Consider the following 24,598-nt stretch of genomic DNA (forward strand, 5'->3'; position numbering starts at 1 on the left):
TTTGGAGGAGCCTTCTGTGACCGCCTTAGTGAGGTCACCCCACCTCATCCCAAAAATATTATATCCATCATTGATCATTCCAGAGAACACAGTTCTCCCACTGCTCCACAGCTCAATGCCGGGGGGCTTTATTATACCCCTCTACTAGCCCACGCCTGGCATTATTAGGCAGCATGGAGCCAATAGGTTCATGATGTTTATCTGCTCCATAGAGTCCTATCCTTGGGCAGATATCTGTAGGAACTATACAAGCTGTGAGTGTGTGTGCATTTGCACATCTGTGTGTCAGCAATGGGTGCGTTCTAAATGCATTCATTAGAAGGTGTGTCTACAAACATTTGGACATTTAGTGGATCTGTATTATAAACATGTTTCTTTGGTTCTTTATGAAGTGTGGAGAACCTTTTAAAGTTCATTTATTTGTTACAGTCTGTAGAACCTTTTTAAACAGTTGTTCTTTGGGAGAACTGGTTCTATGTGCATTATACATTGTAGTCAAATACGACCAATTGAAAGGGGTGACTGCAGGACTGCTATTGCTTGTATGAGACATAAAGACAAAGATTTTAACCACCATTCTTACATTCTCAAAACTAACAAGGCCGGACAGAAACTACATTTGGTTTCCTACACTACCTGTTCATGGCTGGTTCCTTGTTTAAGAACCTTTAAAGAACCTTTTTTCTATTGAAAGAGCCAAAGACATGTTTTATATTTCTGTAAGATTTGTGTTTTAAAATGAAACCAGGTTCCAGTAGAAGAAGAGACAACTTGGTGGAGTACCTTTTGAGCTTGTGAAGAACAGCCACAAGGGGGCAGAGCGAACAGCAGTCCCAGACAGTCTGAAGTTAACGAGGTTCTCAGAGACAGTACAGTTTTTATGCTTATGACTGAAGTGTTTAACAACTCAGACCAAACCACGTATTTAACTTACTTTTATTAAAATACAAAGCTTCCACAGCCTTTAAAGTGTACGAGTTAGACGTGGCAAACACTCAAAAGCAGGTCAAAAATAGAGGAAAATCCCTAATAACTTTAATGATAGTCATCCATACCTTCTCACCTTTGATACAGCCTCAAATGGAGAGCTCTCCAACCACTAAACCATAGACATTACACCATAGAGGCCTGTAGACATGATAAAATGCTTGATAAAGATCCATCTGATCTGTACATCTACTGTCGCTAGTTAATATCAATCAATTTGAACTGTACAGCTACGCCTTATATATACGCAAACGGCCGCGATCCGAGCCGGCACTCCGACGCTCAAATCTACAACTTGCTTCATGTCAAACTCCCAGATCACCGAGGGTAGAGGGTGAAAGTTGTGCCATTACCAAAACCAAGCTAAAACAGGACCGTTCTGAACATCAGCACTGATGCAGCTCAGGTTACAAAGCTACACTATATGGACAAAAGTATTGGGACACCTGTTTATTCATTGTTTCCAGGGGAGTAGGCTTTCTACTAGATTTTGGAGGAGCATTGATGTGAGGATTTAATTGCATTCAGCAACAAGAGCTCAATGCTGGGGGGCTTTATACCCCTCTAGCCCACGCCTGGCATTAGGCAGCATGGTGCCAATAGGTTCATGTTGGTTTATCTGCTCCTGCAGAGAGTCCTATTCTATTGACAGTACTTCTTCTCTACAGGGACTAGACAAGCTGTGTATGTGTGGATCTGTATATCTGTATCAGCAACCGGTGCAGCTTAAAGTAGCTGAATGCATTCATTAGAAGGGGTGTCCACAAACATTTGGACATATAGTGTACATGCCACAGTCTTTTGCTTCTAAGCGGTTTGTGACATTGTCTCCACAAAGAAAAGGCAATCCAGTCTAATCAATCAATCAGAGCAGAAAGTGCAGTCTGAGGTCGCCTCCACTGGACCGATCTTTGGGCACCGGAAGAGAAATACAATCAAACAGGATTCAGAGGCGTTCCTGCAAACCTTCTGCCAAGGCAAGACCTCTAAAGGCCTTTAAAGACGGGCGTCAAGGCACAAGCTCCTTCATCCCAGCCTCCACCACCGAGACAGACCGGCCCAACTCCTCACGCTCAGTTTTAGAGGATTTGGGCTGAAGGAGTTCAGTCTGATTGTCCATATCTAGAGTTAAGGAGGAGTTTCCAGGCCTCGGGCACTTTGGCTTAGGAGCGTGCTAGAAGACATTCAGCCTCGTGGAGGTCAAGGTGCAGATGTTGATGTCCTCTGTGTGAGAGGCTCTGTGGAGAGACGGCTCGGAGGCGCTGCGGTTGATTTTGGGCAGGGAGTGCTGCAGCAGCTCTATGGAGGCCAGAATCTGAAGGACAAGGAGAATGAGCATTGGTCAGTGAAGCTATTTTAAGAAAAGTGTGGCTAAAGCTTATTACCATAATGCAAATCTGCTAACGCTGACTGTTTAAAGGGCTCGTATGCTAGGCTTCTCTTCATTATTCCAACCTGAAGTGAGCTTTTAACACTTGTGCGCTTTTTTTTTTTTAATGGTGAAAAATACTTGTAATTGTACTCAATCGGTGTAATAGCATTAAGGTAAGGTTCACATATTTGTCACTGTACAGTGTACAGCGAAATGTGTCCTCCGCATTTAACCCATCTGTGGTAGTGAACACACACACACACACACACACACACACACACACACACACACACACACACACACACACACACACACACACACACACACACACACGTGTGACTAGGGGCAGTGAGTACACACACACCCAGAGCGGTGGGCAGCCAACTCCAGCACCCGGGGAGCAGAGAGAGGGTAAAGGGCCTTGCTCAAGGGCCCAAAAGTGACACAGAGCCACCACTGCCCCATTATTATAAAAATGTATCTAACTATTTTTACTTCATTATTTTTATTAAATATTTAAAAAATTATATTAATTATATTTAAAATAAAGAATTCTAAATATTACCTTTGTGTAAATATATATGTATTTGTGTACAAATTTTTGTAGTATAAATAAGTATATGATTTATAACAAATATTTAAATACTTTATTAATAAATATGTATCCTATATACTTTTAAAATAATGATATATGTTTTATAACAAATATTGTTTGTAAATGTAAATATGTATACATTTTATAATATTTTACCCTGTAATAAATATATATATTACACACACACACACACACACACACACACACACACACACACGTATATATAAAAATTAAAATTCTTATTTTTGGCACAATAACTTTAAGTATTATTTTGAATTAAGTAAGTGATTAATAGTTATTAGTATTCATACTTTGACTTTGATAAATATAAGACTGATCTGTATCAGAGCTGTTCTGATTGTTTAGGTTTAAAAAACAAAAAACAAGCAAACAAACAAAAAAACGTTTTTAGATCAATGTGTCTCTAAAGGCAACTAAACAGCCCCCCCCCGATGATTTTTAGAGTCTAACCCAGAAAAAAAATAAATATCAGCATGATTACTTGAGGAAACAGTGGCCGGTCATCTTTGGACTTCTTAATGCAGTCTGCTACCAGCCTCTTCATGGCTTTGGGGCAGTTCTTGTACAGCTTGCTGAGGTCCGGAGCCAAGTATCCTCTTCCAACCATGAAGATGATCTAGTAGTAAAGCACAGACACCAAGATTTCATCAGACAAATCAGCTTAACTGAATGTTTCCACTAACATGCTGGATAACCCTCGCCAGAAAACACTGACGGGGTGTGGAGAGAAAGAGGTTGGTATTCTTTGCCAGAACCCGTACACCCTCCCCTGGGCTTCATGAGAACAATACGTGCAAGGCTGGGCCATGAGCTTGTGGTTTTTCCAGAGGAATGTGCGAGGGAGTCCGCTCGGCCGCAAGCAACCAAACAGAGCCGGAGGCTGCGGTACCCACCAGTGTGGTCTCAGTATGAGTCTTTGGGTTAAGGCGCCTAAATTTAGCGCCTGGGCTCCAGCATGACGGCCCAGCCAGAGCCGGCCCTGTGAGAGTTGTAGCTCTGAAACTTTGAGAGCCAGGGCTCTGCAGCCTTCCAGCTATTATTAAGACTCAACATTAGAGAAGACAACATTTGTGGTGATGTGATGTTCTCTCATCTCTTATAAAGTCAAAGGAATATTCATCAGTGCACAGGTTCCTACCCTTGCTCGTTCTTTAGGACCAAGGTTGGAGGCACTGCCTCAGTGAATAGTGGGTCTTCACAGAGTAATAGTAGAACCCTTTTAAACCCAAAGACCGAGCCTTAAATAGTCCAACACAGCGTTACCATACAATCTTAAAAAATGACTTAATCTTAAAAAAGTTCTTGACTCAATAGTGGAATCTCTTCTGATGCTACTTAGAACCATTTCTAAACATTTAAATGGTTCTTTAAGGTTTGATAGTTGTATATAAAAGCTGGGCCTTGAAGATTCCTGTTTTAAGGTTGTATATTTCTTCAGCTTCATTTGACAGTGACCATCTCAGAAACCCCCTGGTGAGAGCCTGGGAATCCCTGTTCTTACACACTGAGATGTCTGATGTCTGAGGGCTCTGATGTTGTTACCTGGTCTCTGTTTGCGATCATAGAGTACGGCAGCTCCCCAGTCATCAGCTCGTAAAGCACGATGCCGTAGGAATACACATCTGACTGGAAACTGTAGGGGTTGTTGTCCTGCATGCGGATGACCTCAGGAGCCTGGAGCAGAGAAGTGTCTCGTATTTACGTTAAACAGCCATTAGTTCAGTGAAGCAGGTTCTGCTTTCTCTTTCTGAAACACTGATAAGTGCAGCAGTGCAGATCAGAGAGAGCAGATACCACAGCAGTACTGAGCAAACACCGCGGCGCCCTGTTCTCCACAGTCCTGCAAGAAGAAGCTTTCACTCTCGATGCACAGACATTCAGCACTGGGCACTATTAAGGGTTATTACACAGTTCTGTAGGAATAAAAGAATGACCTGACTATTCAAAAGTTTGGAAGCAATGTATATACAGTGTATACATACATACATACATACATACATACGTGTGTGTATATATATATATACACACACGAACACACACACATACACACACGCGCGCGCACACATACATACACACATATATATATATATATATGTGTGTGTGCGTGTGTGTGCGTGTGTGTATGTGTGTGACATAAAAATAGCTTCTTGCCATTACTGAAAACCTAAAATGTGGTGTTTCAAAATATAATTATTTTTTAAAATTTGAAGGTTATAAAATGTTACTTTATTTTAGGGATATTTGTATTATATTAAATGATAAATTATAAATGACATTTTGTAATAAATTATAATTTAATTATCCATCTCAATTATTTTTAAAGTGTCTAATACAGCTTTAATACAGCTTCCTACAAATGATTTCACAGCTGCATCACTTAAGAATCATCATTTTACACCTTTACCTGCAACAACAAAATGATCTACACAGTTTATATTTCTAAACAATAACAGAAGTTCCAAACCTTTGGACCAGAAGTGAGTATCAACATTATTCTGCAGGATTTTGTTAATGAATGTAATTTATTTCTATCGAACATTTAGGCCCATTTCATCAGACTAGACTGGAGTCGTTCAGACTGGCAGCTTGTACTGATGGAATAGGATGTTCCGCTACCTACCATCCACAGGACGGACCCCGACGGCTGCTCCACTTGCTGGGAGCCGCTCCACCTGGTCTTCACCGTGGCCAATCCAAAGTCTCCAATCTTCACAGTCAGGCCTTCATGTAGGAAGATGTCTGAGGATTTAACTTAAGGAGTGAGAGAGTTGAAGGAGTCAGACTACCCCAGAACTAACATCCGTGAGATGCTGATCATAAAGTGGAGGGAAGGGAAGTTCACTTAACAGATCATTTTAAAGCTCAGCAGGTTTAAAAGAACAAACTCTGATCATATCGGCCAATACTCAAGATTTCAATATCAGTTTTGAGCGCTGGAAGCTCAGAACCTTCACTTAGCATGGAGCTAACTTTCAGAACCTTATCAGATTGTTCAGTAATCTCTCATAAACTTGCTTGTTTCTGTACATCAGAACATAAACACAGTAAATTTCTGTTGCATAGCTAAAACATTGAACACATTTTTGATAATTTGAAATGTTTGACATTTGAAAATGTTAAAATATTATAAAATGGTTATTTAATTGCAAAATTTAAATGTAATTATAAAAAAAATCTATTAAAATAAAATATTTTTAAAAATAATAACAAATATATATATTATATATATAAATAAATTATAGTTTATTCAATTATGCATTTTATAATAAATCATTATTTTATTGGCCCATCTCAATTATTTTTTAATCATCTACATCCTTTTTTTTTCACACTACTACTTCCTACAAATTATTTCACAGCATCACTTTAGAATCATCATTTCATACCTTTATCAGATCATTCATCATCTACAACCATCTCCAAACATTTCTACAGATTCTAGATGGTAGATGATCACGGAACAGTTTGAGGAGAGTGTGAGGACACTAAACGTAAAAAACATGCACGAAAAAATGTAAATAAATAATAAATGTAGATTTGAAGGATACTGTTTGACTTCATGTCCCGGTGGATGATATTCTTGGCATGCAGGTAACTAGAAGCAAGAAAACATGGACAACCTTGAGCTACTACCAACTACTCCACATTGCCACAGCTGCTGAGTTTTTTTCTTCCATTCTGCAATATTCCCACTCAAACCGTTCATTTCTAACCCCGAGCATCTGCTAAATAAATAAATAAATAAATAAATAAATAAATTCATGCCTGCAAGTTTACATAGAAAACACCCCTATTTTGAGTCAGTGTGAACTCTTGGCTTGTGTCTATAAATAGGCCAATTCAGCTGTTGATGGGGTGGAAAAGTCCCAACTTAACCTGTTATGACAAACCCAACTGCTGCAGACTGATCAAAAAGACGCGAGGCACGCTGAAGAAAAAAAAGAAAAGAAAAGGCTCTCCGGCCCATTAACTGTGGCGCAGAACCTCGTATTAACACTCCCAACAACCTCTGATGAATATTCATGCCTGTGCAGCCAAGCTCAGCCTTTGAGAGGCTAATCATTATGGGATAAGACTGGGGCAGGATGTAGAATAAACAATAACAGCAATACACCAACATACTGCTGTCAGTGAAAACGTCTGATAATGTAACCTTCACAAATCAAGGGGCCTTAAAACTAGTGTAAAAAATTCATTATGACTGGGCAGATTGGCATACTATTGAATACCTGTTGGTGTTTCTGCATAAATAAATAAAATATTATAAAAAATAAAATATTATTGTTATAAAAAAAAAAAAAAATATATATATATATATATATATATATTATATATATATATATATATATATATATATTGTTTGTTCTTTAAAATAGTAATATTTGCATTTTGTAACTAACCATTTTTTTAAGCCGTTAAGCAGTGATGCATTAGTGTTCAGTGGTGATGGTGCAAATAAACTGAAATCAGCCACGGACATATTAAATGTGGTCAAACTGGCCGAGCGCAAGACATAAGACATGTAGCTTAACCGTTTCGTAGATAAACGTCACTGTATTTCTACATCCCAGATAATTAATTAACCCTAAATGTCTCTCAGTGTTGAGCACCTTTTTTTTTTTTTTTTTTTTTTTTTTTTTTCCAGATTTTACGTTGAGTACTTTTCTCGTTATCTGATGGGGTGACATGACGTAGGTGCCTAGCTGTACCTGCTTAATCAATACCTGTGTAAAAGCTCTTGCTGAAGACCTTCAGACTGGTTTCAGTGGTGTAAACCAGACACAAAGCTTCTGAATATTAAATGTTAATTTGTTATTAATGAACATATTCTTAAATTACTGGGCCAAATAATTAAACACAAACCTAACAGCTGTGATTTTAGCACTCCTAAAAAAAAAACCCTCCTAAACTCACTCCATTCCTTGAGCAGCCTGCCTGGCAATGTCGATCAGCTGGAACATCTGCAGGTTGGTCTCTTGTACGTGCAGGTGTTTGTAGAGGCTGCTTCCCTCACACCACTGCGTCACAATGGCCAGGTTGTCTTTGGTCATGTACCCCATGAACAACAAGATGTTGACATGCCGGGTCTTCCTGTAGTGGAAAGATACGTAGAAATATGAAGGAGATCCAGTTCCAGCAGAGCTGAGAGAAGCTGATCTAGTAATCTGCAGGTTTTCATTGGCTGTTGCTGTTGATGCATCTATTAGACACAGAGATGGACTGGAGATGGTATGAAGATGGAATACTGTATATTAGACTAAGGGGATCATTTCCATGGACGCTTATTCTCAGCAGTCTTCTACTTGGATTACTCGTTTCCTCTCCACTCAGAATATCTCACTGATGTTTCTCACCTTAGCACTGCCACTTCGTTACGGAAGGCCTGAAATTGCTCCGGCGTGGGATCTGTGACCTTTAAAATCTTCACAGCTACGTCACCTGGAGGAAAACACACTTATTAAGTGACGAAAAACAACAAAATAATCCAATTCAATTCAGTTTAACCAAAACAGAATTTAGCTTTAATACCGTATATTAATCTTGTAGTGGTAGCCCAACATGCACCATGTTTCCAAATGTTTGTGGACAAGTTTCTTCAACTTGCACCCACTGTCTAATCTAGACTAGCCCTATAGAGAAGAAGTACTGCCAATAGAATTGAACTCTCTGCAGTACATAAACATTATGAACCTTTTGGCACCATGCTGCCTAATGCCAGGCGTGGGCTAGTAGAGGGGTATGAAGCCCCCCAGCATTGAGCTGTGGAGCAGTGGAAGAACTGTGTTCTCTGAAATGATGGATGGTGTCCTTACTAATGCTCTTGTTGCTGCATGCAATCAAATCCTTACACAGCAAAACATCTTTCCTAGCATCACCTTAAAAAGAGCCTTCACACTCACCGTGCCACTTTCCTTTATAGACCGTGCCAAAAGACCCTGAACCAATCCGGGAGAGCAGAACCACCTCACTGGCGTCGATCTCCCAGTAGTAGCTGGAATCCCGTTTCTCCCTGGGCCGCTGAGGAGCAACAGGATAAAAGACTTGACCAGAATAGAGAGAAAATCTACAAATCCTACCAATCAAATGTTTCAATTATGTAGAAAATTCTGCACAAATACGCTGCCATTGATCAAGAATACAAAATAATAAAAATTATTAATTAAACTGATACCAATTGAGACCACATGCAATCATGTAAACAATAAGCTTTTTGAGGTCACAAAACATCGGTTACGCAAAAACCTTGCATCTCCAAAACAGCAGCTTTACAGGAAAACGCTTTACTTCTAATGGAAGTAAAAAGAATGTATTTTTTATCATGAAGACAAGGGAGAAACGGCCTAAAAATGGAGATACTAGGTTGTTGTATGACTATTACTTCACAGGATTACAGCAACACTAACCCTGTGTAGCTACACAGCATTAGAAACAGGAAACACAGACACTCACTATTCTGCTTTTTTCCTGAGTATTAGACGAAGGTGCCTTCTCCCTGTGAACAGGAGCCGGGGGTTTGGACTGAGACCAGCCTGTCGGGCTGAGGTTAGGGGGGCTCCCTGTGTTAGAAGGCCCAGAGACAGAGAGAGAGACAGCGAGAGAGACAGAGAGAGAGATCACAGAACCTGAGCCACAGTGAAACACCACTGCAAGTCTGACAGATTTGTGGTGATAAAGTACTGGTAAGACTGATATTATAGAATTCTTACCTGAATCCTGCCTTTTAAAGGCATCCTGTCAGTGGGAAAGAACAGAGAAGAGTATTCAGCTTTTATTAAAACTATATAAATATATATATATTATAAATGTATAAATATAAAAGTTTTACATTTTTTTACATAACATCTTGCACTGTATACTGCCCTACTAGTTAAAACTAGATGAAATTAGACATATTTACACTATAGTGACAAACATGGGCAAGTTTTTCTTCTGATTGCATTCAGCAACAACAGCGTTAGTGATGCCAGAATGTTGGATGATGATCACCACCCCACCTCATCATCCCCAACCCATCCCAAAAATACTGGATGGAGCACCACCATCATTGTTCAATGCTGGGGGGCTTTATACCCCTCTACTAGCCCACACCTGGCATTAGGCAGCATGGTGCCAACAGGTTCATGATCTGCACCAGAGAGTCCTAATGTATTGGCAGTACTCCCCTACAGGGACTAGACAAGCTGTATGTGTATGTGTGTGTACTCATTGTCATCTTTGTCAGCAATAGTTGCCACTTAATGTAGCGTAATGCATTCATTAGAAGAAGTGTCCATAAACATTTGACCCATGCGCCGTCCACAAAAAGCTACTGCATAGCAAGCCAACGCTGCCAGTGAGAGCCTGTAGTATCATCAGAGTTTATTCATTAGGAGAGCTTGCGTTGGGTGTGTGTGTGTGTGTGTGTGTGTGTGTGTGTGTGTGTGTGTGTGTGTGTGAGATGCCACGCTGTCAGAACTGACTGGGTGTAGTTAAGAAGAAAGATCAGCAGCTTGGGCTGTGTTTTGATGGTGCTCATTCCACACATGGCCATAAAACTACACCCTTAAAAATAAAGGGTTCTTTAGTAAAACTAATGGTTCTCTGAGTCGTCATTTTTCTTAAGGGTGTAGAATTATGGTCGGGTGTTGAAGGAGCACCCTCACAGCATGATAAGTGTGCATTACCTCAACCGCAAGTCCATCCACAGGGAGGGTGGTGCTGACCATGTGGACGTTGGGCGTGGAGGTGGAGCGCTGTTTCTGCGAGAGGGAGCCTTCGGAAGGTGGGGCGGGCGTGATGTAGTTGAAGGCATGAGGGGTGGAGTGTCTGTGATGGGTGCTGAAATTAAAAGAGAGAGAGAGAGAGAGAGAGAGAGGGCATCAGCTTAGGGGTTTGCCTCCACAATATGTCCAAAAGTATCCAGACACCCCTTTAAACAAGTGAACTCAAGTGAAAGGTCTAGCTGGTGTAGCAAAGAGAGACAAACCACCATAAATACCCTTGATTTCAGAAGAAACATTGGAGAAGCAAGTGTCCAACTGTTCTAAACATACACTATAGGGACAAAAGTATTGGGACACCTGTTCATTTATGGTTTCTTCTGAAAAAATAAATAAAAAAGAGCTGATCCTGCATTTGTTGGAGTAACTGTATTCACTGTTAAGAGAAAGGGACTTTCTACTAGATTTTGGAGGAGGAGCATTGCTGTGAGGATTTAATTGCATTCAGCGATAAGAGTGGGAGGAGTTGGGGAGCTGACCTCACTTGCAAAGTATTGGATGGAGCACCACAACCACTGCTCCACAGCTCAATGCTGGGGGGGGGGGGCTTTACACCCCTCTAGCCTACATCTGGCATTAGGCATGGTGCCAATGGTGCCTATGTTCTATGTCCTATTCTATTGGCAGTACTTCTCTAAAGGGACCAGGCAAGCTGTGTGTGTGTGTGTGTGCGCAATACGTGCAACTTAAAGTAGCTGAATGCATTCATTGCAATAGGTGTCCACAAATATTTGGACATACAGTGTAGCTTTGTAAAAATAGAAAAAGGCTTCTTCGACTCATAACGCTAGTGAAATCATTTTGGTGCTACACAGAACCACATAACAGGCTTTCCACCAACCCAAAGAACTACTCAAGCATCCACAGGGTTCTTTAAGGTTCCACTGTTCCTTATAAAAACACGGCCTTTGGTAAAATAATAATAAAAAAAAACCCTTAACAGTGTACTTCTGATTTTACAGCACAACTTAACAACTGAATGAGCATCAAATGGATTAATCCACCCTTCTGAATTACTGGACATCATCTTGATGTGAAGACTAATTAGACCCCTCTCATTGGAGCTAATGCACTTCCACTGCATGATATGCCAAGTAATGGCCATGCTGCAAGGCTCCTCGACTAACTTCCGAGAGGCTATTTCTGGTTTAACAGACACACCCCTGAGAAATATAGCATCTCCCTTCCACCAAAAGCTTCATGTCCTCGTCACTGCATGAGCTGTGCATGTTAACACTACTTCTCTTTCTGGTATCTGCAAACGGTTCGACCCAAAAGGCAGGAAAAATGCTTGATTTAGATCATTTAGGTCCCAAGCTTCTACCAAAGGACGTTTTTTTGTGATAGACAGTGCTGCACATATATGTAACAGCACCCTTCATTTGTTTAAATCACTAGTTAGAACGGTCATTATGGACGGGTTCTTTATTTTTTTGGAGATACCTCTGAGGAGATCTTCCATAACGTAGGAGAAATTCTTTAAAAATTAAATGAGTCGTTTTCAGAGCTGGTCAAGAAGCTTTTTCAGTAATAATGACTCTCTGAAAATGACTCATTTCATTTTTAAAGAGTTTCTCCTTAGTTATGAAAGATCTCCTCAGAGGCATCTCCAAAAAAATAAAGAACCAGTCCACAACGACTGTTCCAACTAGAGAATTAAACAAAAGCAAACAGACCTGTTGAGTCCAGACCTCAACATCGTTGAAAGTATATGGGATGACTTGGCAAGTTAGATGGGGCAACTCAGGAGAAGTTGACAGCGTAGGCAAAGGAATGTCCTCAGCCCTCAACCTGATTTACTCGTCTACCACATCAGATACCATCAATGCCACATTTCTAGACTGAACATCAGGAACTAGGTCTTTTCTTGATCCTTATCAGGTCTTTTTAAGGGTAATGAGACATAGCAGCCTGCAGAGGGTTAGCATCAACAACTTCAACATTACTAACTGGTGTTCCTCAAGGGTACGTTCTTGGTCCGTTCTTGTTCTTATTGTATTGGGGCTTTTCTTCCCCATTAGTGATCCTGTCTGCATCCCAGGTCTCAAGGAGGACAGCAGAGTTCCTCCGAAACATCTGTTCTATGACGGAGAACCTTAACCTGATATGACAGAACCAGTTGTACTTACCTGGCAGGAAATCGGGATAGAGAATCTCGCATCCGCCGAGATGAGAGCGGTGGTAGGGACGGAGTTCCACCTTCTCCAGGTGTGGGGAACAGCCTGGGTGAGGAAGATGAAGAGGAAGAGGAGAAGAACATTAGAACTCATATTGACATTACAGGCATTTAAGGTGGTCTTGTACTTAAACATCAACTACAATGCATCATGCTACTACATTATAATACATACAATGAGGCAGAGTCGTGGTTCTCCATCACGGTGTTCATCATAAGAACATCTCCAAAGTTCTCCTCTCTTATGGAGTCTAAATAATACTAGAGTTCTCCTCAGATCAACACCTGGTTTGGTGGTAAATCAGGGCTTAATGATGGTAAATCAGGTGAGCTGCTGCTGCTGCTGCTGATGGAGTTGGACTGGGGGGCGTCCAGGAGAAACCTGGAGGAACCGAGCGAGCTCTGTTCTTCAGACTAGCTCACCGACAAGATCTCACTACTTTCTTTCTTCAGAATGAGAAGCTCTTGTTTCTCTATTTTACTGGATTTATTGAGATCTGGAGCTTCTGCAGTAGAACTCTCTCACTGCTGAGAGACACGACACATCATTGGTTGAGGAAGAAGAGCAAACACACAGCAGAACAGCAGCCACTACCATCATCATCGGGAGAATGGTCCATTGTGTCAGGCCTTAGCTCATTTCCATTGATGGCTATCTGCACAGTGCAGTCCACCACAGGACTGTAGTTAAGACTGTATGCAAAACTCTGACAAGCAGAGTCAACAGACTGCCCAGGACTGGACCGAGACGGCAGAGGGGAGGCCGATTGTATCTCTTTGTCCTCAGGCAGACCACAGGTACTGCACTTACTGAACCTCTGTTTAGCCTTTATTTATTTATTTATTTTTCCAAAATTGGATTTTTAGACGCTGAGGTGTGAAAAGCAAGGAGAAGTGTATGGTATGATGGCGGAAGTGTGGCTATAGAGTCAAAAATTTAATTAAAATGTAAGTGTCAAAAAGTATCCAATTCTAAACACACTCCAGGGCTGTCATATTACATGTTTTGTTCATTTTAAATAGTGTAAATACAAATCATCCACAGGAAACTTAAACTTAAATATTTTAATTTAGCAAAAGTTTCTAAAATAGTATTTTATAACAGACTGGAAAATGTATATTTTCCTTATTTAATGGCCCATTACTTTTGCACAAGCCAGGTTTATTTTTCTTTAAAATTGTTAAATTAAGAAATTAAACAGTAATGAATTAATTATGCTTGAGAATTGCACAAATGTGTGTCTATAAAAAAATATTTTTTTTAGTATAGCGCTTTTTGTAACTGCCGTTGTCACAAAGCAGCTTTACATAATCAATACGAGGACAAGAGAGCAACAATCTCTGGGGGGGGGGGGTCATAGTACAGATGGTCAGACTAATGGTAAATAGTTAATGGTGATAATAATATTGTTGTTGATGATGATAATAATATTAATAATAATAATAGTGGCAGACAGTTTGAGTCCATGTGAACTTCAACATAGTCGGTAGGCTACTAGGAGTGGCAGGAGGGTGGGCAGCTGGTCTGACACAGGTGCAGGAGAGCCCAGTGGTCAGTCATCATGAGATTGTGATTAATTTTGATTTAGAAAATTAACACATGCAATTAAACCATGTTTTATGTATTTGTTAACCATAACATACATAAAAATCTCCTGGCCTTCGAAGTTTAAGAAGAAAATGAAAATGTAAAAAAGTGTAAAAGTAAAAGTATCATTAAGTATTACTCCCGTTTTTTCCACCCCGGGCGAGAAGACATGAGCGCGAGTGTGATGTAAAGATCCTCAAACTCACAGGAGCTGTCGAATGTTGCTCCAGTCGACGCACATGGTGGGGACTTTGGTGCTGCAGTGCTCGTGGAATTTGTAGCCGCATGTTTGGCATCTGAAGCCGTGCAGGAGAAACTTCTGGCATATGTCACAGAAGGCCAGCTTCAGGAAGGTTTTTCGTACCTGGGACAAATTCACAAAATATTTTTTTCCCTCAAATCAATTTCATGAATGAAAGAATGGATGAAAGCAGCAGGTGGTTTTGGTATTACTGAAGCTAGGATAACTGTTCTACAAACCGCAGGCTAACGTAAGGACAGACTCGCGCCGCTGACCCAAAACAAAAGAAATGTGCAAACGCCTTTAGGTGAGGTCAGGGAGTGGGAAGGCGGAGTCAGCAGGGTCTGTGCAGACTGCAGAGGGAGTTGGGTGGTGAATAGCACATACAGCACATCTTGGAGGCAGAGGTTGGCTTCTTCTACAAATGTCTGTTCCACCTTAAATGGTGCTGCAGCATCGAACATGCAGTTACTAGCCCCAGAACGGAGCTTTCTACGCTCAGTTTTCATTGGCTGTAGACGAGACTTCGTGGCTGTACTGTATAGAACTCTGTATATGACAAATAAAACGTTGAACTTCGGACTTTAGATTAAGCTGATCAGTATCTGAACAGTATATAAGACTAGATCAGTCTCAGAGTATAACCTAATCCAAAAAAAAATAAATGAATCTAAAAAATCTAATGTTTGATACAGCTACACAGACGCAAACGCAATCGGGAGGCCAAAAAACTGGAGGCCGTGCTCCTCACACACACTACTCGATTCTTCCTCCAACCGTCCAAAAGCTCATTATTTGAAGATTTCGTTGACCCGGACATGTTTTAGGAGGCTATTTTGTATAAAGCAATGCCTGAAGTAGATAACGACACAATACTTAAGACTCAGCTCACACCTCAGAGACTCCAGACTCGACTCAGGCTCACAAGAAATGACCTGTAAACATTTCTGTTGCCCTTCTGCGCAAAAAAAAAAAAAAAAAAATTATTTAAAAAAAACTGACGATTAGTCAATTCAGTTGCAAGGAAACGAAAGCTACTAGACATGCTTATGTCTAGTTGCTTCCCTTCCTTGCAACTGGATTGGCTGATTGTGTGAGTTGAGTCTTAAAGGCACACAATTAATTATAAGTGCACTTCTACCTAGTCGGGTTTGACCCAATGTTATAGTGTTTCAGTATATAGTGTACTTCAAGACAACTCACAAAATTGTGCGTGGTCAGGGGTACATGGTCTAAAACTTCCACCAGCAGCTCTTCTCCAATGAGTGAGGTAGAATCTGTGTTCCAATCCATGCGGGATTTTTTGCTAAAATGAGAAGAGAAAAAAAAAAAAAAACACAAAAACAGTCATCTTAAACTTCTAACATTAATAAGCATCATCTTGCAGTATTAGACAACCAGCATCAGATCATCAGACCTTGAGTCTTAATCTTTTGTGGACTTTTCAGACGGCTATTCTTTACATCCTATCAGACCTTGATGAATGAATGAACTGACCAATAGAAATGCACCAAATTGACCTGTATGAAATCTTTTTACATCAATTATTGAAGGTTAAGAAAGTTTTTAAGCTTATAAACGCCCGGAGACTAGTGATGGTTTTTCCATCATGGTAGGCTAGTTTACCTTCTGGGCTGTTCTGGATGGAGCCTGAACACAGCGCAGCATTCCGGCTGAAGCCCCCGAACCTTAAGGGCTTTGATTAGGCAGTTGTGCAGAGTCATACCTGGTCGAACATTCACCTAATGGGAACACAAATGATCAGATTATCAGACAACTGCATTTTTACTGTAGGGGTTATTTTTAAAACAACAGATCAGAGACAATGCAGTCAGGTAGCCGCGGGTCTAACGTAGTTAACAGGTAATGTGACCTGCATTCAGAATTTTTTTAATTCACTTTAATTAAAGATTTTCAAGTATCTGCTGTTACTGAGAACCGATACAAACTCTGACTCAAATACAGGATAGACGGCTATGAATCCTGATATTAATAGTGTTCCACTGGTTGAGTTTCAGAGCTGAAAATGAAAAATGGCCACAATGCAGAAACACATGCAGGTAGGAAAGCATCATCTGGCTTCGCTTCACCAAACAGCTTTTAATAGGTGTAAAATTCACATTGCAGAGCAGTGAAAAAGCACCAGTTTAGAACCAGAAAGTGATTTTTGCAGCAATTTCACATTCAGGTTCTCGTCTCTGTGTAAAAAGCTACTAAACATCAGTGTCTGGTCTTTAAACAAGCTGCTGAAACTCAACTTCTGGTTTCAGAACCAAAAAATAATAATAATTAAAAATAAAAAACACCACATGGATACAAAAAGTGCTCATTAAACTTCAAAGTTCATTAAATGTCTGTTTAATGGTGATAAATATTTATGACTGGCTTTTACTGGCTGTTAAACATTTGGTGGCAAAAATGAGGGGTGTCAGAAAGCTTCATGGTATTATTGCCGATACAGATACAGTGTGTAAGCGACACTGTACCAGTGCAACACTAATAAACATGGACCCCTCCTTTTTATATATATATATATATATAAAGATGTTCATAGATAAATGAGTCATACAGTGTCAGAAACCACACAAACAAGCCTGTTTGGATGAATAACACGGTTAGTGAAGGTGTGATTAAATATAGGCATGGTTAAGAGTGGTGAGCATGTAAAAACATTCTGAAGGTCTAAAGACACTTATAAACATTATTTTTCTATTTTTATTTATTTTTTTATTTTTTTATTTATTTAGAGTATTGGATTCATCACAGAAGATGTGCATCAATATATCTATAATCTATAAGGAGAAAAAAAAAAGTATTGGGACATGCCTCAAACACTGAATATCAAGCCCCTAGCCCTGCAGTCTGTCTTTCTTACACACATCAGTGAGAGAACGGGAGGTTCTGAAGAGCTCACTGAACTCCAGCGTGGTTCTGTATGTAATAGGAGACACCGCTGCACCAACAACAACAACAACAAGTCAGCTGGTGAAATTTAGACCTTCCCTCCTAGATCTTCCTCCATCAGCTGTGAGTGGTGTTATTATTGAACAGTGGAAGAGTTTAGGAGGAACAGCTCACAGAGAGCAGCTTAGCCACCGAGTGTCTGTCAGACCACGTAAAGTTACAGAGCGGGGTCAGGGCCGAGTGCTGAGCTCAGAGCAGAGTGCAGAAAAGCCTCCAACTGACTCAGTAACTGCAGCAGAGCTCCAGACCTGCTGCTGCTGGTAGAGCTTGGAGCAAAGGGGGACCAGCTCCATATTAATAATGCCTATGGGTTTAGAATGGGATGTCTGATAAGCTCCTGTAGATGTAATGTGTAAGTGTCCCAATACTTTTGTCCATTAATGCAGTTCCCCTAATGGCATGTCACGAACTTAACTGATTTATCATCAGCCAGTAATTAATCTTAGTATATTTAAAGGCTCCTTCAGCACAAACCAGGCAGGTTATTCTCACCACTACTTACCACGGTGCGCTGCTTGTTTGGCAGGTAGACACGAATTGTGCTTGCTTTGGAGGAGTCTGGGATTTTCCCGTCGTCTGACGAGCGCCTCTGATAAGGAAAGCCCTTGGAAATGGTGGGAGACATGCCAGTGTCTTCAAAGACGGAGTCCTTCAGTCCAAACCCATTACTAAGGGTCTTCCAGGCCCCCTGAAAGTGCTCCATTAGGCTGGACAGCAGATCTCAATCTATAGAGAAAACGATCAAGACACACCGATCAATACATAAATGCCTCACAGCTGCAGAACACTGCACAGTCAACACTGCATTTAAGGCAAAAAGAAATCAGGTGTACATGAACAAGGACGTAAACCAATCAGCTAAAGAATTATTACGAGGTGGGAGAAAATCAGCCCCACACTACTCTTACCGACAAAATATTAAACATATTGAAAATATTAAAAAGCCTCAGTCTAGAATACATCAGAACGCTCCAGACTTCTGTGAAAGAGGAACACTGATCCAAACTAGCTGTAATTATCACTACAGTCTGCCAGAACTCTAAGTGGCTCCAAGAGTCACTAGAACCTGAGGCTCACTGGCTTGAATCCCAGATCATGCTTTTTTTTTTTTTTTTTTTTTTTTTAATATATACACATACACACCAAAGTTGTACTCAGGAACCCTCCTCCTAACCAAAAGTTAGCATCGCTAACCCTTTCTGCACATCATGGAAGGCTCAAGCAGGCCTCATGTAGCCTCACAAACTGCCCTTCAGTAAAAGTACCAAATTTATTTAGGGCAGCCAATGGTTCTCAAACCAGTCCTCAGGAAACCGAAGATGTTATGGTCCAAATAGAGGAAGAAATAAGGCCATCTGAGGCTTCCTCCTTTCGGAACCAAACTGCTCTTCAGTATCGCTCACCACAGTTCTCAGGGAACCCAGGAACCCCAGATGGTCCAGGTAGTGCAAGAACTGTAGAGCATCTGAGGCCTCCTTCTTTGGGAAGCCAAAAGTTCGTCTGAAGCATAACTCCAAAGAACACTTTCTGTGCACCATTCACAATCATTACTCAGGTAGAAGTGGGTGGAGATACGAGGGTTTAAAATACTTCTATAGAAGCTGAAGAATCAACTGAAGCTTTTTACTCCAGTAAAAGTGTAAAAGTACTGGTTTCAGAACGACTTCAAGTAGAAAAGTAAAAGTAATGGAGGGAAAACAAAGGCCGAAAGCTTAGGCCGACCACAGGGGTCTATAGTGCACCCAACCCCCCCCCCCCCAAAAAAAAAAACCATTTCTCTAAAAGCCATAATGAGGAGAATGATCTATCAAAATGTTGATGTTAAAAATGTTGGGCTGCACTAGGCTCCTGTTTCAGCTGCAGATCTGCCCATTGAAAATGAAGCATTTCAGTAATATCAGCTCTATTAAAGGAGCGTCTCTGTGCTCTACTGAGCATCAACATGAGCTTCATGGAGGAAAATATGAGGAGTCGTTGTCTAGAAGTTCTGTAAAGCTGCAGAAAGTCAGACTTCAGAGGCGTGTGATCAATAAGCTTTATTGGAGTGTAAATGTGGGGCTCAGTCGGGACGTTTCACTGCAGCTCTCTTGAGTCTCTGCCACGGACACAGTCTTCATACTAGACTACAGACGTCTGCTGTGAGCTCGCTGGAGAGTGACGGGACAGGTGCAGGTGTGATGGATCTCTTATAAACCAATAGGGAGTCAGAATGGTGTCTGTTTATACTTCTCATCCAATCAGGATCAGACTCACACTTTCCGGATGGAGAGATTTATCTGGACAGGGTTTTTTATTGATGACGAGCCGGAATGAAAACAAAGGGAAATGAAATAGAATAGAGTAACGAGGCTGTTTTTAAAATTTAAGGAGCAGAAAGTTCAGATAATTGGGTGAAAATGTCAGAAGTAGAAGTAAAAAGTCTGAAAAATAAAGAATTACTCCAGTAAAGTTTAGAGAACCAACATTTCTGCTTAAATAAGCTAACGAAGTATTATTTACTTCATTACTTGACACCTCTGCCCTTGACTAAAGTATTACAGTTGTTCAGGGCAGTGGTTCTCAAACCAGTACTCAGGAACCTCAGATCAGATTCAGCGAGGAAACCTAGCGAGGTTCCTCTAGAGCATCACTCAAAAGAACCCTCTTGGCAGAACTTTCCAGCTGACAAATTTAGCTGCCACAAAGAGACGTGTGAACCCTCTTTGGCACCTTTATTTTAAGAGCGTTCAGCACGACAACTAAGCAACACTTGGCTGAATCCACAGCACAACCGTCGCAAGGCAAGTGTGCAAACTACATCTTGATCCCGGCAGTCGGCCCTTCTCGAAGACTGCTGTTTAACCTCGTAGATCTGAAGGTGAAGTGTTATGCAAGTCATGTCACCTTGCAGCTGTGCCAAAAAGGAAAGAAAAAAAAAAAATAGCGTGCACTACGCAGGAGTGCTTAATCACCAAGAGGCCGCCACGAACTCGATAAGGCGATTGTTATCAAGGTAAAGATGGTTAAGAAAAGCACAGCTATGTGAGATAAGCTGCCTTCTGACCACACTCAGACAAAGTCTCAGCAGTGCTAGAAAATTCTGGAGATGCGTTTCGGTATGCTGTGGCACCCTCTTACACGGGTTACACTGGTTTCACTGGTTTCAATGGACAATCTGACCTGCAATCAGCTCAGAATGATGCCAAGTGGTCCCATGCTCTGCACAGACCTACTCGAACATCCTTGACCAAAAGCATCTTTGCACATGAGGAGCTTGTTTAGGAGTTAAAGGGTTAAATCAGGTGTGTTGCATGAAGGACTTTATGATCCCTAGGCGTGATATTGGGAACACCTGCTCTAACCAATCACAATAGTCTCCATTAAAGCCACATTATGCAACAATTAAGCTTCAAAATAGCAGCTTCAGGATCACGCTGATGCTCCACTGACTAACAGGGCCGGAATGCTGCTGCTGCTGCTACTACTTCTACTGCCCTATGGAGCTTTGGTGGTGGAGCACCAGAACTGTAACCAGAGTCATATTAGTGTTAAATCCTGTAGTATCACTCTACCGCCTCAGCCCACATGCTTCTCTACCTTCAGTCAGCTGGTCAACAAATGCACGTGCACAGTTGTCCATGAGGGGGCGCTAATAGCATGACTTGCATTTACAGCGAAACTGAATCACTCTCCACCACTGTAGGGGGAGCCCACGAGCAAGACGAAACCCCACTAATTCTCACATCACGCTGCTAGACACGTCCACTTTTACCCGGGAACGTAATGCGAATCAAGCTGGGAACGGGTGAGTGCAGTGTGCACACAAGCTAGAGTGGAAATTCCAGAAAACTGACCCAGTTCAGTTCCCAGGAGGCTCACGTGCCAACAGAAGCCGATACATTACCAGGAAATAGAACAACGTGTGGATGAGGGCTGCATGCGTGAACGTTGCAAATCCTGGACATCGCTGATACATATATCCAGATGTCCCACGTTTGAGTTTGAGTGTGTAAAAGGGAAAAACGGAAAAAGGGAGCATCCTGACCAACCTTCCCAGAAGTACAGAAGTAGCCAATCTTCCCAGAAGTAGCTTACTTCAGTCCAAGCAATAAAAGCCAATCTTCAGCCAATGCATTTTTAATATGCGACGGTGATACTGTGTATACCATAGCATTAGTATTTAATAAGGAACATGTTCATCCTTTCCAGGAGCTACTACACTTTTTTTTTTCTTTTTTTTTTTAAATAAAGAAAGGGGGGGGGGGTACAAAGGGTTCTTGGAGTGACCCCATAGAAGAACCACTGCTGGTTCCAGTAAGAACCATTTTTATTTTGTTGTGTCTGGAAAACCTTTTATTTTCTTCCGCATTAAGGTCAAAGCAATCAGACTTTACATTATAAAGCGCTGGAAGATCTCGGCCTCCTTAAAGAAGAAAGCACGGTGCATGAAGACCTCTGTGATCTCAAAGGACAACTAGAAAAGTGCATTTCCTGAAGGAACACCCAGAATGGATGTGCAGTTTAAGTGGCTTTCACTTCCTGCTAGGCGGTTGCTAGGTGGTTGCTATGGTATTCCAGGTGGTGGTGATGATTGCTACATGGTGGTAGCCATAAATGGTTCTTCTTGTGTTGATAAGTGGTTGCTAGGTGGTTGCTAGATGGGTAGACTGGTATTCCTTGGCTGTTGCTATGGTATTGTTTACTGGTAAGTGCCAAGTGGTTGCAGTGGTACCCCATGTGGCTGCTTGGGTGTCACTAGTACAGCTGGGCAATAAGCCGATATTTTATCGTATCGTGATAAAGTGTGTTATCGTGGATATCGTCAGTGCTTAAAGATTTAAAATCTGCACGCTTCATTCTTCATCAGTCTTATTTAATTTAATTTTTAATTTGGATAGCAGTTTTTTTTATGTGCGCTGTTGGTGCATTTTGTCTATGTGACGAAATATTATGATAAATATCGCATATCGTAAAAAACGTCTTTAAATATCGTGATATGAATATTGTCCATATCGCCCAGCTCTAGGTACTAGTGTATTTGGGACATTGTCAGGGTGCCTGAACTTCCACCTCATTCATTCCTATGGGGGGAATAAATAAAAAAAGAACTCGAACTGCAAACCACGTCTAATGCAGTTGCTGTGGCCTGCAGAACAGAACCGTCCACCACAAGCTAAAAGGGACTTTCACCTGGCTCAACTGTTCTCCTTATTTCCATGCAGCCTGCAGAGCTGCACAGCTGATGCATCACCCTGACATTAGAAACTTGCTCAGCTGGTCTGTGCACTCACCAAAACGCAAAAGTCACACTGTTGATCTTTCCATCAGCATGTGGTTCCACTACAAGTCAGGGCCTTAAACGCCACAAACCTGATCCAGCAGATAACAAAAAAAAGAAGAAGAAGAAAAAAGGTGCATGTGTAGTTCTCTTCAAAATTAAACGGTGCTACAAAGGGTTCTCTGAGCGAAGAACAGGCACAGAAGAACCACTTTTGATTGCATAACCATGAGATGAAGGAGTGTGAAGAAGAAGAACCTTGCAATGATCTAAAGAACCTTCACTTGATGTAAAGCTTTGAAAAGGGTCTTCAAAGTCTCGCATCTCTCTTTTCCAAGCATGGTTCTTCAGGGAATCATCAGTGGTTCTTATGTGGTTTTGTGCAAAGAACCCTTTAAAGCAGCATTTTATTTTTAAGAATGCAATTAAAAGGCTTTGGATGTTCTAAGCTAGAATTTGCTCTCTTTGCTCCCAAAGAACCAAGGTTGCAAAGAGGTGAGAGTGTGAGGAACCTTTAAAAGGTCTGAAGAACCTTCACGTGATGTTAACTCTCTTTTACAAGCATGGTTCTTCAGGGAATCATCAGTGGTTCTTCTCATTTGGCCAGTGTGGGGACTGGGGCTGCACAATGCAGTATCTTGATAATGGCCTTGTCAACACTGAGGCTGCATAGGGCTGCAATATGCAAACATCTGACCCTCTGACCAATCACAGTCCTGTCTGCATCCTGACCATCAAAGTTCCAGATGCATTATATACGTTAATATTTTAATATAAGATATTTATGCAAGCAAATAATTTTTGGTCAGATGCCAGCCAATCTCACAATCCGTAGTAACCAATGCATTTTAATATAGCACTTACACGATGTGGACAAAAGTATTGGGACACCTGCTCATTCACTGTTTCCTGAGTTGATCCTGCTTTTATTGGAGTAACTCTTGGAGTAGTCGCTACTGTCCAGAGAAGAAGGCCTTCAACAAGATTTTGGAGAAGCATTGCTGTGAGGATTTGATTGCAAAGGTATTGGAGCACCATGCATCATTCCAGAGAACACCGTTCCACAGCTCCACAGCTCAATGCTCTATGTCTCTATGTCCGTCTAGCCCACGCTAGGTATAAGGCTTGTTCGTCACTAAGGTGAAGCAAGAGTGGAGGGTGTAATGGACATGGCCAGAGCGTGGTCCATCTTCCAAAATGTTGTTGTCGTAACTCTTAACATAACACGTATGAACTCAGAAGTGGTGTTTCTATGCCATTACTTAAGAACCCTTTGAAGAACCGTCATGTTTGTGACAGGTCACCAGTCTTCTGAAGTCAGTCTGATGTGCAGCAGTGTTAGCTTACATTGGTATGTTGCTCTTTTGTGGTAAAATGGACCTTCTCTAATCAGGTTTGGAGACTAACACACAACTTCAGAGGTCTACTAAACACCTCTTTAGAACCATACCCAGAAAGCTGGTTTGTGGTCCAACACAGAGTCAACTCAAACTTCATTGCCTTGAGTCAAATGTTAAAACTCCACTAACGATCCAGTGCAACTAGGCCAAGCCAGAGCAGTTCCAAGCACTGCAACAACAGAGGCTTAAGCATAAGAAGGACAGATCCGCCAAAATGCACAATACGTACTTTACTCG

General features: G+C 41.2%; 1 protein-coding gene across 3 annotated transcripts in view; it reads right to left on the bottom strand.

Moving 5' to 3' along the window:
• Positions 1-922: 922 nt before the first annotated feature.
• The window catches only part of raf1b (Raf-1 proto-oncogene, serine/threonine kinase b), a 31,189-nt gene continuing 7,513 nt past the window's right edge, over positions 923-24,598 (bottom strand). For all 3 annotated transcript variants that reach the window (XM_072665639.1, XM_072665637.1, XM_072665638.1), the window contains exons 2-17: positions 18,207-18,430; positions 16,367-16,482; positions 15,944-16,046; positions 14,706-14,863; positions 12,865-12,957; positions 10,640-10,793; positions 9,683-9,707; positions 9,426-9,532; positions 8,876-8,993; positions 8,330-8,414; positions 7,890-8,066; positions 6,524-6,570; positions 5,596-5,714; positions 4,518-4,649; positions 3,457-3,591; positions 923-2,302 (exon numbers count right to left, since the gene is read on the bottom strand). In XM_072665639.1, coding sequence (XP_072521740.1) covers positions 2,162-2,302; positions 3,457-3,591; positions 4,518-4,649; positions 5,596-5,714; positions 6,524-6,570; positions 7,890-8,066; positions 8,330-8,414; positions 8,876-8,993; positions 9,426-9,532; positions 9,683-9,707; positions 10,640-10,793; positions 12,865-12,957; positions 14,706-14,863; positions 15,944-16,046; positions 16,367-16,482; positions 18,207-18,407 — 1,911 coding nt within the window. In that variant the 5' untranslated portion in view covers positions 18,408-18,430 and the 3' untranslated portion in view covers positions 923-2,161. The remainder of the gene's footprint in view (positions 2,303-3,456; positions 3,592-4,517; positions 4,650-5,595; positions 5,715-6,523; positions 6,571-7,889; positions 8,067-8,329; positions 8,415-8,875; positions 8,994-9,425; positions 9,533-9,682; positions 9,708-10,639; positions 10,794-12,864; positions 12,958-14,705; positions 14,864-15,943; positions 16,047-16,366; positions 16,483-18,206; positions 18,431-24,598) is intronic.

This window comes from Salminus brasiliensis, chromosome 21 (assembly GCF_030463535.1).
Source record: "Salminus brasiliensis chromosome 21, fSalBra1.hap2, whole genome shotgun sequence".
Lineage (NCBI taxonomy): Eukaryota > Metazoa > Chordata > Actinopteri > Characiformes > Bryconidae > Salminus > Salminus brasiliensis.